Raw genomic sequence first — 13,535 nt, forward strand, 5'->3', positions numbered from 1 at the left:
GAATTCAAACATACCTCCCATAAAGATACTCGATGCCGTCTGAGAAATCTTGTACGAACGAATATTGGGTTTTGGATTGAGAGATAAGGAGGTATTTATTTTTAGGGTGAATAAAAGAGAAGTATGAACTATTCTGATGTTGAATGGGTAGAGGAATTAGGTGGTAAAAATCACAAATATTTTTTTAAACTACGGAGAAATGAATCGCGAAAATAATCATATCTTTATCGAAAATCATTTGAACGTTAGCGAGATTATAGAGGATTGTAATATCATCATGATCCAAGTCTAATAGCAAGTCATATTCTCCTTGATATTTTTTCATTTCTTGCACTAGAGTCTTAGGGGTGACTAGTGCAGATAATGACGAGATGTGTGATGATATGATAGTAATAAATTCGAGATAGCCTAATCGTTTGTCACTGTTAATAAAATGTTGGTTTATTTTTTTGATATTCGTGTTCATTATATACTCTGGTTCTGAGAATTATTGAAATTTTTAGTTATACTAGTGAGTATCTGAATTTGAGATTTCAGCAGGGTCTGGGTTTGTTTATTGCCATTGACAAGATAATTAATACTATCAGTGTAATACTGAACATCGTCGGCATCGGGAATGCCAAACAACCAATTTAATGCGTATGAAACTCTATCTATCAAGCCGCGAGAGAATCGTCGAGGTTTGTAATTAAGTAATTCGTCGAGGATTTCACTTTCCCGATCGATTTCTTCGATTTCTTTCTGAATATTCTTAAGAGTATGACTACAATGATCGGTTGTTATGTTTGGAAATTGAGTGCTTTTAGCATTACAAATTCGAACGATGCGGTCATAATTATTATGGATTATGGAATGGGTGTTCTGTAAATAGGTAATATTCAAATGGGCTAACAACGTTAATTGCGAGTTGGATAATCGAACTGAACCCAGTTTATCGTAGAAAATTCCACTAGACGCTTGAAGTTGTGGCACATTGTGATAGGAGTTAGCATATGAGTAATCAGAGATGAAAAGAAAGAACAACATTATCAGACCCATCATCTCAAAAATAATGGTTTATAAGGTTAGTATGATATCGCTTTATTTGGTTTTTATCGATTTGAATATCTACGGTTAGATTATTGTGAACCTTTACGATTTTAAATGGACCTTTCCTTGGCGTAGTTAATCTCTTTGATTTACCAGAGGTAATTGTGAATTGTTTAATCAACACGTGATCACCGTCGTTAAATTCTACAGGGTGAATTTTTTTATCATGATACTCTTTACTCTTTTCTTTGGAAGATATCGTTTTTATATAATAGAAAATATATAATATATAATTTTATCTGGCAATTTCAAAAAATCAATTCAATCTGAATTTCAGGGCTCGAACGTAATCATCATATGTGCAGTGAAATTCAGGTTCTTGAGTGAGAGAGGATGGGAGATAAGGCTTTGCTTCAAATAGTAATTCATACGGCATATAACCAGTGGATTTATGAATTGCAGCATTGTGACTGAACTGTCGTGATGTGTTTGGTTTTTAATAGATTTGTTAATCTCTTAATCAAATCTGACATGAAGTTACTACCGAGATCTGATAGGAACCCCTTTGGGATACCAAACATTAGAAAAAATGAAGTTAGTGTCTTCGCGACAGTTATAGCTTCATGATTTTTTTTAAAGCCTATGGTAAATTTCGATAGATCGTCTTGTAATGTCAGTATGAATCGATTTCCTTGTTCGGTGACGGGCAGAGGACCTACAATATCGATTGCAATTCTTTCAAAGGGTGCACTTGCAGTTGTAGTGATCTGCATTGGATGTTTCGTAGGATGGAAATTTGTTTTATTTAATTCGCATGAATGGCATTGTTTGACGAATTTCCGCATATGTGCCTTCGTATTCGAACAATAATAACGCTCCTTGATTTTAGCATACGTTTTATTATAGCCAAAATGGCCAGCAAGTTTGCTTGAGTGTTTTTTTTCGAGAATAATCTTAACTTCGTCTTGATCTTTTGGAATGATATGAGTTGTCTTGAAGATCTTTATCTCATTCTTGGGGAACACAAATTTCATCATTTCATTTAAGATCCGAATTTTAAAATTATCATCACGAACGGGTGGCACAAATACAAAGTTGGAGGACTAGATAGAACTTTGTCGTGATGGAATGTTCTTGGGAATAGTAAATAGACCGTTCGCGTCTCTGAAGTTAACTTCGACACTTCGTTGAGTGATGGATTAATTTTATCAACATTAAAGTAGGATTGGATGAGTTCAGAGTACTGATTACTTTCATCCAAATCTTCAGACCATAAGATTATAAGGGGTTCACGAATTTTGAACAAAAGAGAATTAATTTTTTCGTACCCGATAATTTCCTTGTTCGTATAATGAAACTTCACAAAATCTTGGTAGGATGTTTGTGAGTTGAATACGGCATTGATTTTTGTTTCATCTTTGCCTGCATAATTTTCATTTCAATCGAGAGGTTTTACCAGGTTTTTATTTGATGACACACTGATAATCGTTCAATCGTAGGCGCCAATTGACCAATTTTGAATTAGGGTTTTTACAATTGAACAACCACTGGAGTGGTCGGTGGTCAGTGTACACATAGAATTCACGGCCGTATAAATAAGGGCGAAAGTGTTCCATTGCTGCGACAATGACTAGAAGCCCTTTCTCTGTGGTCGAATAGTTTTGCTCGGTGTTATTCAAGGTACGTGAATAATAGGCTACAGGTAAGTCTTGATCATCTTTCTTCTGGGAGAGCACACCGCCACTTCCAACGTTAGAGGCATCCGTTGTGAGATAAAATCTTTTGGAAAAATCGGGATATTGGAGTAATGGTTCTTCCACAAATTTTTTTTTTAATGTTTCTAAAGTCTGTTTTTGTGACTCTGTCAATTTGAATTCGACGTCCTTTTTTAATAATAAAGTGAGGGGTTTCGCGATTGTTGAGAAATTTTCGATAAATTTTCGGTAATAACCCGTTATTCCTAGGAACATTTTGATATGTTTAGGGTTCTCAGGACGTGAGATCTTTTAAATTGAAGAGATTTTATTGGGGTTGGGTTATTGGGTTTTACCCCGTCGCGAGTAATTACCTGCCCAAGATAGTTGCAGGATTCTCGCAGAAATTCGCATTTATCAGGCTGAAGCTTGAGGGTGTTCTCACGAAGTCGAGTGAAAACATTTTTTAATTTCCGATTATAATCATCTACATTTGATCCGTAAATAACAATGTCATCTAGGTATACAAAGCATTGGCTATTATTGAGACCGCTCAAAACTGTATTCATAGCCCTTTGGAAAATAGCTGGGGCATTTTTCAACGCGAATGGCATTCGCTGAAATTGAAAATGACCGTCTGAAGTGGAAAAGGCAGTTTTTTCTGCATCTTCTGGATTCATAGAAATCTGGTGAAAACCGCTCGCAAGGTCGAGGGTTGTAAAAAATTGAGCATAACCCAGGATATCCTCAATATTAGGTAGGGGATAGGCGTCACCTATTGTTTTTTCGTGTAATTTTCTAAAATCTATGACTATACGCCATTTTTGTTCGCCTGACGCATCTAATTCTTTGGGGACTACCCATAGTGGGCTTGAGCATGGGCTGTTAGATGAAGACGTGATATTTTGAACCAACATATTACGAGTTTGTTTATTGACTTCATTCTTGTGTATTTCAGGATAGCGATAAGTCTTTACGTGAACTAGAATGTCGTCAGTAGTTCTGATGGTGGCTTCGGCAGCGGCGGTTGCTGTTAAGAAATCGCCAGGGAGATGGGAAATGTCTTTATATTCGTTGCATAAATCGCGGATTGTTTTTTCTTGTTACCCGTTGAGATGTGACAATCTCAGATTTTCGTTGAAGATTTTGAATCGAGCGTTGCGATTTGTTGCGATGTCGGAACTGGTGACGACAATGTTTTTTTGTTTATGAATAGGAGAGACTGAGAGGTGAAAACTAGGTACGTTTTTTCTTTTGTTCGACCAGTTGACCACAGTGATTTGTGCATAATTATCAGGGGTAGTTTTAATAAATGCGTTGAGAATGAGTAATGTAGGATCGTCATAAATTCTTTGAGCCTCAATAAGACCTTCTCGAAGATTGTGGGGATTATGAATCGGCACTTTAATAATTGTTTCCGATCGAGCGTTTAGACAGTGATGTGATAAACTGAATTGAAGGGTGTTTTGAAAAAAAGGGATATCAAATGGAATGTTGTTCATTTTCATTGCGTTAGTGTCGTAATCGCGGGAACACTTGTGCGTGGTGAAGAAATCGTCACCGATACGACCGTCGAAAGAGATATTTGAAGAACCGTCGAGCAGTTGGAATTCTGAGTTCATCGAGTTTTTATTAAATTCTAGATTTAATTGGACTCCTCCGAGCGTCGAGATGGGACAATTTGGTGTAATACCATTGACTGTAATTGTCTTTGAATTAGTAATTTCATCGTCCGTGAAGCTACTAGCTTTAATAAGAGAGAGGGATGCGCCTGTGTCGATGAGGAGTTTCAGAATTTTTTCTGAGCAATTTACTAATTTGCACTTAAATATTACGTATTTTATATCATTTATTGTGAGGAGGATACTCGATTGAATGAATTGATCGAAATTGTAATTGACTCCGCTAATTTCTCTTTTGGGAGGTGGAGCTTGGCATTCATTAAAATCATTAAAAGCGTTCTCGTTGTTTGTTGTTCTATAAAGACTCTCCTCTTGGGGAGGAAAGTGAAAATTTTGGTTGTTAAAGTGACCATTTCCTCAAGCGTTTTGATTGGAGAATGATGGGCGTGTTGGATTTTGATTACGATTTTGGTGGAAATTTTGACTTTGATTCGAATTTTGATAACGATTTTGATTCGAGAATTGTGGTCGTGGACCAAAAAATGGTCGGGATGAATTTGCATTCGAATTGAACGATTTTTGGTGATTGAAACCTTTATTGCGATGTTGATTAAATTGAGGTCTCGGATTTTCGAAATTTTGTGGGGCATTGTTTCTTTGATTTGCCCGCATTCTTTTCAAACAATTTTCAATTGAACGTCCCGGGTATCGACAGTACCTGTATATAAGTTGTGAGTACTGTTGGGAGTTAGGGAATGACTGTTCATCATTTGAGAGTCGTTGCCCATTGTTATAAAAAATATTCGGATCAGTCGAGTGGTCATATCGGACGCGTAAAGCTTTTTCTTCGGCTACTGCTGCGGTGAAAGCTTCGTTAATTGAGCAAAACTCGCGATATCTTAACATCTGGGAAATCTGAGGATGTGAATGATATAGGAATCGATTGAGAGTTATTTCGGTGATTAGCGCGAGTTTTCCAGTGGTTTTTTCATTTTCATCTTGAGTGTGGACCGCGGCTAGGAGTCAGGAAGAGAGATCCTCCAGTTTTCGATAGAATTGGGAAACATTCTCATTACGTTGTTGTTTCATAGAGTGGAGTTGTTCTAACAATTTTTCAAATGATTTTTTGTCATGGTAGAGATTCAGCAGTAATTCAGAAATGGATGGCCAATCTGTAAGATTACAATGGATATCAATTTGTTCTCTGGCCTTGCCGGTGATTCGACTTTTTACACATAATAAAAGGAGGGGAGCTTGCTGCTCTTAGCTACTTTAAAAACTGCGTCTACTTGTTTTATAAAACTTCTGATTTTCTATCTATCTCCGTCAAATGAACTTGGAAGCAATTTAGCAAGGAACTCGAATGAGGGGGAAATGTGGAAGATTTGGATTTTATGGATTTTTCTCAGACTTTTTCGAAAATATGACTAGTGAGAAGTACTTACTTATTCGATGATTGCTGCTCCGTTCAGCGTCAGGGCCAGGAGTTGCTATGTCTGTGGATTTCACTGATGTCGTCTGGAGGACTCCGTCCAAGTGGTTCTTTGTGTTTTTTGGATACTCCTATTTCGCAATTAAAATTGCTCACTCTTGTTCATGATGAAGGCAGAAGGCTCTTCATAATTTTTCACTGACTCGAAGTGTTAGACAATCCCATCCTCGTTGCCAAATTTTGTTGTGTACCCGAAGAACTTGGTAGTTTTTCGGTTATTTAACAAATTAATATATATATTACAAATTAATATATTAATAAAGCATTTTATTCACTGTTATCGGAGTCTTGATACAACGTTCTTAAGACATCTAGCCGTGTCTAAAACTAGTCTAGTCTAGTCTAATGATTCTTTTTATTCACCCCTATTATTTATTCACCCACATTGAAGAGATGTTAAATAAAGAGAATAACTCTGGGTTGGTGACTGTGACCTAGTGTTGACCAAGAGTTGATATTTTTGTACTTTAAATACACCCCAACTATCTTCCGCACTTCTAGTTGACCGTAGAATCATTCCAATGATGAAATGATTTTTTTTATTCACCCCTATTATATATTCACTGACATTGAAAAGATGTTATATAAAGAGAAAGACAATTGTGGGATGGAGACTGTGACCGAGTGTTGACCCAGAGTCGGCATTTTATCCCTCAAACAATCCTTGCCATCCTTCCCCTTATGTCAATACACCTTCCGTGATCGCTCTGGGCGTACAATTGTCCCTAGATTCATTCCCCAGGTGGGGAAATCCAAGCTTGAACGATGGGTCCAAGCTTGGATCAGCTTAGGACGCCAAGCTTTGGAATTCCTAGCCAGAACCAAGCTTGATTCGATATATCATATCTAGGTCATTCCAAGCCTTGGAATTGCTAGCTTGAACCAACCTTGATTCTAGGGAATTGTCATGGTTCAACCAAGCTTGGTGATGTAATGCAAATACAAGCTTGTATACCAAGGTAGTTTCGATCATGGCCCAGGTTTGGTATTCCGAGCTTCAACCGCGCGGCTTCAACCAAGCTTGATCCAATATATGATGTCTAGGTCATTCCAAGCCTTGGAATTGCTATCTTGAACCAACCTTGATGTTATGGAAATACATTGTTTAATTAAACTTGGTGAAAATAGGCAAATCGAAGCTTGAGTACCTCGGAAATTCCGACCATGTTCCAAGTTTGGATCCAAGCTTGGAGTAGATAAATAAAATAATAAATAATAATAATGATTATAATGGCTATAATAAGAACAATCAATTAGTTACAGATAGAATAAATTACTGCGTATGCTCGTAATAAGGATTATGAGTCGTAGAAGAAGGGTGAGGGGGGGGGGGGTTGAGAAAAAGTAACTGATGTGAATGAATAATGTAAATTAAGTAAACAAATTTTTCAACAAATTGTTGAAAAATAGTCGTGCAATTGTGTGCTCAAACAATTGGCTTTTTTGTTAACACTATCGTATACGGCGCGCAATGCGCGCCCAAGCTTACATGTATGGGGTATTATCATATAAAATATTCATGTAAAATCTGCATATTAAAAGAATCTTAAGTATCTAAAAAAATTAGTCATAATTTAAGTTTTTTTCTTTAATTAAATTCAATTGATAAATATAACAATTTTCAATATATAAACAAATTATGTATAAATTTTAAATTAATATACATATAATATATAATTATATATAATATGTTATAAATAATATATATATATATATTATAAATATACATATATATTCATTATTTATATGAATATATTAATATGATATGCATAGCTTAGCTATGCGCCTAAAAAAGCTGACAAAAAACGTTACATGTTTTTTTTTTAAACTCAGGGTTGATACTCTCGAGCTACCAAACTAATATCACTCGAGATGTGATTCCTTTACTGAATTTTCCCTGGGTGTTGCTTGATATTCCTTTTATCAAAACTACTTGGGAGGAAAGTTAATTAATAGTGGTGAATAACAGAAATAATGAAAGTACACTGACACAGCACCTTGCTTGCATGAACTAAAAAAATGTTATCTTTTATTCAACACGGTCTTTGCGCACTAGCGAGATTACAAGTTTGCTACTTTTCACTTTACTTCTAAAAACGAACTAACTGGTTTTTCACTTTTATTTTCTTGAGAGCGTCGGAAGAAGGAGGAGGGAATTAGCTAAACAATAATTATTGTCGTTTCTCTGATTGGTGGGCTAAGAATCTTCGAACTCATTGGTGCGATTTATTGATGGTGGGAGAAGAGAGGTTGTGATTTAAAGAAAGTTAGAATTTTGACATTTCTGAAGTCATAAATTCTGGCTACGCGAAGTTTGATAAAAACGAAGGGTTTTTGGTGTGACGGCTTGCAACGGATTATCTTGGAAAACAGCTAGTAAAGTTGGGGAGTTGCCCATAATAAAATGACGGGTTCGGCGGTTTTCGATCCTCGCGTGTGATTTGAGGGTGGACAAAAAAATAGTGAATTACTGAAGAGCTGATGGGTTTTGAGGAGACAAGAATTTTCTCAGATGACCAGCAGCTTTGTCCAAACGACTTGTCCGTGATTTTCATTGGGATTACTGGATTAGGCGGGTGAAGAAAAAAGGCTTGCAATTTTTCCGTTATCCGCGTCCTCCCTCTTCTTTCGCTCTCCAAAATGTGTGTTAATTTCGAGTATTTTTTTTTCTTTAAGGGCTATAAATTATAATGAAATACAATTTAACAATAAAAAAAACTATAGATTTGTTTGGGACGAAACATCCTCCCCCCGTTGAGAAGTTAACTGATCAACTGCTGAGGAAGCTGGATACATTGTTGTCTAATTTTTGCCCTCATCTGTGCTCGTTTGCTGGCTCCAGGTGGAAAGTGGGAGTGGGACAACTCTTTTAATGGATCGTTTTAAAATTCCTGAGGCAGTCCTAATTGAAACTACTCGAATGGTATCATCTCTGCCAGGATGGATGTCTATGGCGCGTACAAGGCGCCATTCCATCGATGACAGGTTATCATCTCTCAATAAAACCATGCGGCCAATGGAGATATCATGTTCGCCAGTACTCCACTTCTTCCTCATGTTTAACTCGTTGAGGTATTCTTTATGCCATCGGCTCCAAAAATCTTGGCGCATTTTCTGGATGTGTTGCCAGAGAGAAAGTCGGTTTGCTGGTATTTCTCGGAGATTATGTTCGGGAAGGGCGGTAAGCTCTTCACCAATTAAAAAATGTCCTGGTGTTAATACTGTCAGATCATTGGGGTCTGTTGAGCTTGGAGACAGTGGCCGAGAATTCAGGATACTTTCAATTTCCACCATGAACGTAGAAAAATGTTCTAGTGTTAGCAATTGTGTTCCCATAACTCTCCTCAAGTGGTGCTTGAAGGATTTGACGGCCGCTTCCCAGATCCCTCCAAAGTGAGGAGATTGGGTAGGTGAGAATCGCCAGTCGATTCCCCGTGGTGTTAATTCGGACGTAATCTTGTGATTGTTTTTTGGATCTTGCAGCTCTGCTACCATCTGCTTTAGCTCATTGTTAGCGCCGACAAAATTGGTTCCGTTGTCTGATTGGATGATAGCTGGTCGGCCTCTTCTGCTGATCAAACGTCTTAATGCTCCAATGAAGGCTTCAGTAGTCAAATCGCTCACTACCTCCAAGTGCACTGCCTTTACTGCTAGACAAACGAATACGGCCACGTACACCTTTATCCCCTTCCGATTACGATATTTTGTTTCCTTTATATAGAAGGGACCACAGTAGTCGACTCCGACGTGAGTAAATGGACGTGTAGTGGGATTGACTCTGGTGGCTGGTAAACTGCCCATTGTTTATTCTGGGACAGGGGGACGAGCTCGTAGGCAAGGAAGGCATTGTCGAACAATTTTTCGAACCTGAGAGCGACCATCCAAGAGCCAGAATTCACGTCGCAGGCCGTGTAAAGTGTTTTGCACTCCTGAATGTATCTGAGCTAAATGTTCGGCATTGATGGTTAAGTTGGTAACGTGATGGTTCTTGGGCAGAAGGACAGTATGTTTTTGAAAGAATGGAATGTTCGCCTGCTGTAGTCTGCCTCCCACTCTCATGATTCCTTGACGATCAATAAACGGATTCAATGTCTTGAGTTTGCCATTGTACTGAGCTGGTTTGGCCTGTAACTTGACCACGTCTTCCTGAAACGTCTTGGACTGGACCACTCGGAGAATGGCCAATTGTGCTTCTCTTAGCTCCTCTACCGTTAATGGATCCTTTGATGGTGATTTTCTTTGAATATAATTAAAATATCTTCTCCAAATGGCAACATGTCGTTTTAATTTGGTCCATGACGAGTAATGTGAAAATAGAGTGAACTCAGAGATGACATGCAAATAGGTCGATATCTTCATTTCAGGATCGGCTTCGAGTTGTTGTACTGGCAGCCACTGCCACGTGTCTTCAGGATTCCGCAGCCAGATTGGACCCTGACGCCACAAGTTGTTATCAACTAATTCACTGGGCAGTTGCCCTCGTGAGAGGGCATCTGCAGGATTGTCCTCGGATTTGATGTGTCTCCATTCGATTTCGGAAGATCCTTGTTGAATGGCGGCAACTCGATTAGCCACAAATGTTTTTAATTGATGTGGCGATGATGCAATCCAATGGAGTGCCACCATGGAGTCAGTCCAAAAAACCACCCTGGAAACTGGAGCCGTGATGGCTTCCTTGACAGCTTGATACAGTTGAACCAGGGTTTGTGCGCCTGACAGTTCGAGTCGTGGGATTGTGATGGTCTTTAAGGGTGCCACTCTCGACCTGGAGCACAGAAGAGCTGTGTGGATGTCCCCTATGGTATTGGTGGACCTCACGTAGAGACATGCCCCGTATCCTCTCTCACTTGCGTTGCAAAAACCGTGTAATTGTATAGAAGTTGACTCTGAAGTCAGAACATTCCGATCAAACTGCAAATTATTGATTGTGGGGAGTTCTCTGTAAAACTCAGTCCATAGAGTGTGGATGCTGGTTGGTACAGATTCATCCCACTCCACTTTCGCCACCCATAGCTTTTGAATGATACTCTTGGCGAGTAGAATCATTGGACCAAGAAGCCCTAGTGGATCAAACAATGAGGCCACATGAGACAGAATGGACCTCTTGGTGACTGTGTTGCTATTTATGATTGGCTTGACCGAGTAATTGATTTGGTCGGACTAAGAGTGCCAAAAAACTCCCAACGCCTTTAATGTTTTTTCATTGTCGAGCTGGAGATGTTTATTGATGTCTTCTGCAGGTAGGTGCTGCAGCAGAGTCATCTCATTGGATGCCCATTGTCTGATATTGAGACCTGCCTGTTGCAGGCATTGGATTATTTGAGATTGAGCAGCCAGGGCCTCTTGCTGTGTCGAGAAGCCAGTCAATAAGTCGTCGACGTACATGTCCTTCCCCAAAATTCGTGCAGCGAGTGGATATTCATCAGCGTAATCTAGAGCAAGCTGCTTGAGGCTTCTGATTGCCAAAAATGGCGCAGCTGACAGTCCAAAGGTGACTGTGTTGAGTTCGTAGGTGGTAATTCGATTGTCTTTGTCATACCAGAGAATCTTTTGATATTGGCGATCCTCAGGTCGTACGATGAACTGTCGGTACATTTTTTCAATATCACCTGTTAGAACATATTTGTGGAATCGAAATCTGGTAATCAATGAAAAAATATCGTCCTGGATTGTGGGGCCGACCATCAAGGCTGAGTTGAGCGAAATCCCGTCTGAGCTGCTGGCTGACCCGGCGAATACTATTCGGACCTTGGTAGTTAGGCTGGTCTCCTTTATTACTGCGTGATGAGGTAGATAGAACCCTCCTCCGCCATCGTTGCTGACCTTCGTCATGTGATCGAGTTCCAAGTACTCAGAAAGGACATCAGTATATTGCTGCTTTAACTGAGGTTGATGATGAAATTTGCGTTCAAGGGATCTTAGCCGTTTCTGGGCCTTTTCTCTGGACGAACTCAAATGAGGAGCGCTTTGCTTAAATGGGAGAGCCACGACGTAGCGACCTGTTGTGTCTCTCCGATAATTCTTGACGTAATGTTCTTCTGCCAATTGTTCTTCTGAGGATAAGAACGTTTGTTTTGGTACTTCTTCTAATCTCGAGAAGTTTTCCAGATCGAAATCAGTTGAGAGACAGAATGTTTGCTGAGCTGAGTCGTAGTTTGAAGATGCACTGCTGCTTCCAACGATCCATCCAAGTTGTGTCTTTTGAAGATATAAATCGGGAGGGAGTATGTATTGTCCAACACAGAGTGATGCTAATGTAGGGCCTGATCCGAGCAACATTTCTATTGGTCCAGGGAGGTAAAAAGTGGGATCAGCCAACTTTAGATTTTTTGGAAAAACCAACGTTTCCCGTGGAACGGGCTGTGACGGAACCAAGTCTGTGATATTGGGGATAGTGAGAAAAGTTAAAGTTCTTTCATATTTGCTTGTGGTGGACTTAATCGTTGTTGTCACTTGATGTTTGGTGTAAGTGGTCAATCCATTAATTCCACCCACTGGGATCGAATACTCTCGCTTTTCTAGTTTGAGCTTGTTGGCGAGCCTTTCTGTAATAAAGTTGGTTGTTGAACCGGTATCTAATAAAATTCTTGTGCGAATCAGCCCTTTGTTCTTGTTTGTAACATGGACGATGGCTGTGATGAGCATTTGGTTGCTCGCTTCACTGTTAATCAATGCTGTAGCCTTGTCCGCACTTGTTAATTGTCAAACTTGGGAATTGATATTACTTTCTGTGTGAATTAAGGTATTATGTCTTCCTTCGCATACCCAGCACATGTGCTTAGATGAACACTGCTCCTTGCCATGACCTTTGCGTAAGCAATTTTCACAAAATGAGTGACTCTTGACAGTCGCGAGGCGCCGTGGTACGTTCATGCTTCTGAATTTTTTGCACTTGTACAGTGCATGGTGATCTTGGTCACATACTGAGCATTTTGTGTCGGTCACTGTATAAAAGTCATGTCGTGTACTTTCGGTGCTGAAGGCTGACGTGGAGCTTGCGGACTCTCCTCGCGCATTGGCTAGTAGTCTTTCAAATTCTGCGATGTTACCATAGTAGTCAGCTTCAATGTCAAATCGAGATTCTGGCTTGTGGTACACGTTTTCAGGGTCTAATTGTTCAAACTCTTGACATACCTCCTGAACCTTTTCCAATGCCTTGGTGTACTCCTCCATTCTGTTGGACACCTTGACCACTTCAAATGTCTTATCATTATAAATGGAGAGGAATTTTTTCATCAACTTATTGTTCCCCATGAAGGTTGTCAATTGTCGTTTAAGTTTCGTAATCCGTTGTCGCTTTGTTGACAGAATGAGCTGTCGTTGAGCTAGCGGCATGTCATCCGTCATGATGGCACACTCTTCCACACTTCAACACAAACTATTGTCCACGGAAAATTATCTTTGTATTTTTTTTTTTCAATTCCGGAAAGATCCGGCTCGAAGGACCATAAAATGTATCAACTCAGGGTTGATACTCTCGAGCTACCAAACTAATATCACTCGAGATGTGATTCCTTTACTGAATTTTCCCTGGATGTTGCTTGGTATTCCTTTTATCAAAACTACTTGGAAGAAAAGTTAATTAATAGGGGTGAATAACGGAAATAATGAAACTACACTGACACTGCACCTTGCTTGCATAAACTCAAAAAATGTTATCTTTTATTCAACACGGTCTTTGCGCACTAGCGAGATTAC

General features: G+C 39.2%; 1 protein-coding gene across 1 annotated transcript; it reads right to left on the reverse strand.

Annotated features, from left to right (window-relative positions):
- Window positions 1-9,641: 9,641 nt before the first annotated feature.
- LOC105272445 (uncharacterized) lies at window positions 9,642-10,883 on the reverse strand. Its single transcript, XM_011314593.1, has one exon. It carries the CDS (start codon window positions 10,881-10,883, stop codon window positions 9,642-9,644), a length of 1,242 nt encoding a protein of 413 aa, XP_011312895.1.
- Between the last annotated feature and the right edge of the window lie 2,652 nt (window positions 10,884-13,535).

Source organism: Fopius arisanus, unplaced genomic scaffold (assembly GCF_000806365.1).
Source record: "Fopius arisanus strain USDA-PBARC FA_bdor unplaced genomic scaffold, ASM80636v1 scaffold00175, whole genome shotgun sequence".
Taxonomy (NCBI): domain Eukaryota; kingdom Metazoa; phylum Arthropoda; class Insecta; order Hymenoptera; family Braconidae; genus Fopius; species Fopius arisanus.

Bases quoted from the DNA above. Each gene is read 5' to 3' on its own strand.
- LOC105272445 (XM_011314593.1), bottom strand. From the start codon at position 10,883: ATGATTCTACTCGCCAAGAGTATCATTCAAAAGCTATGGGTGGCGAAA.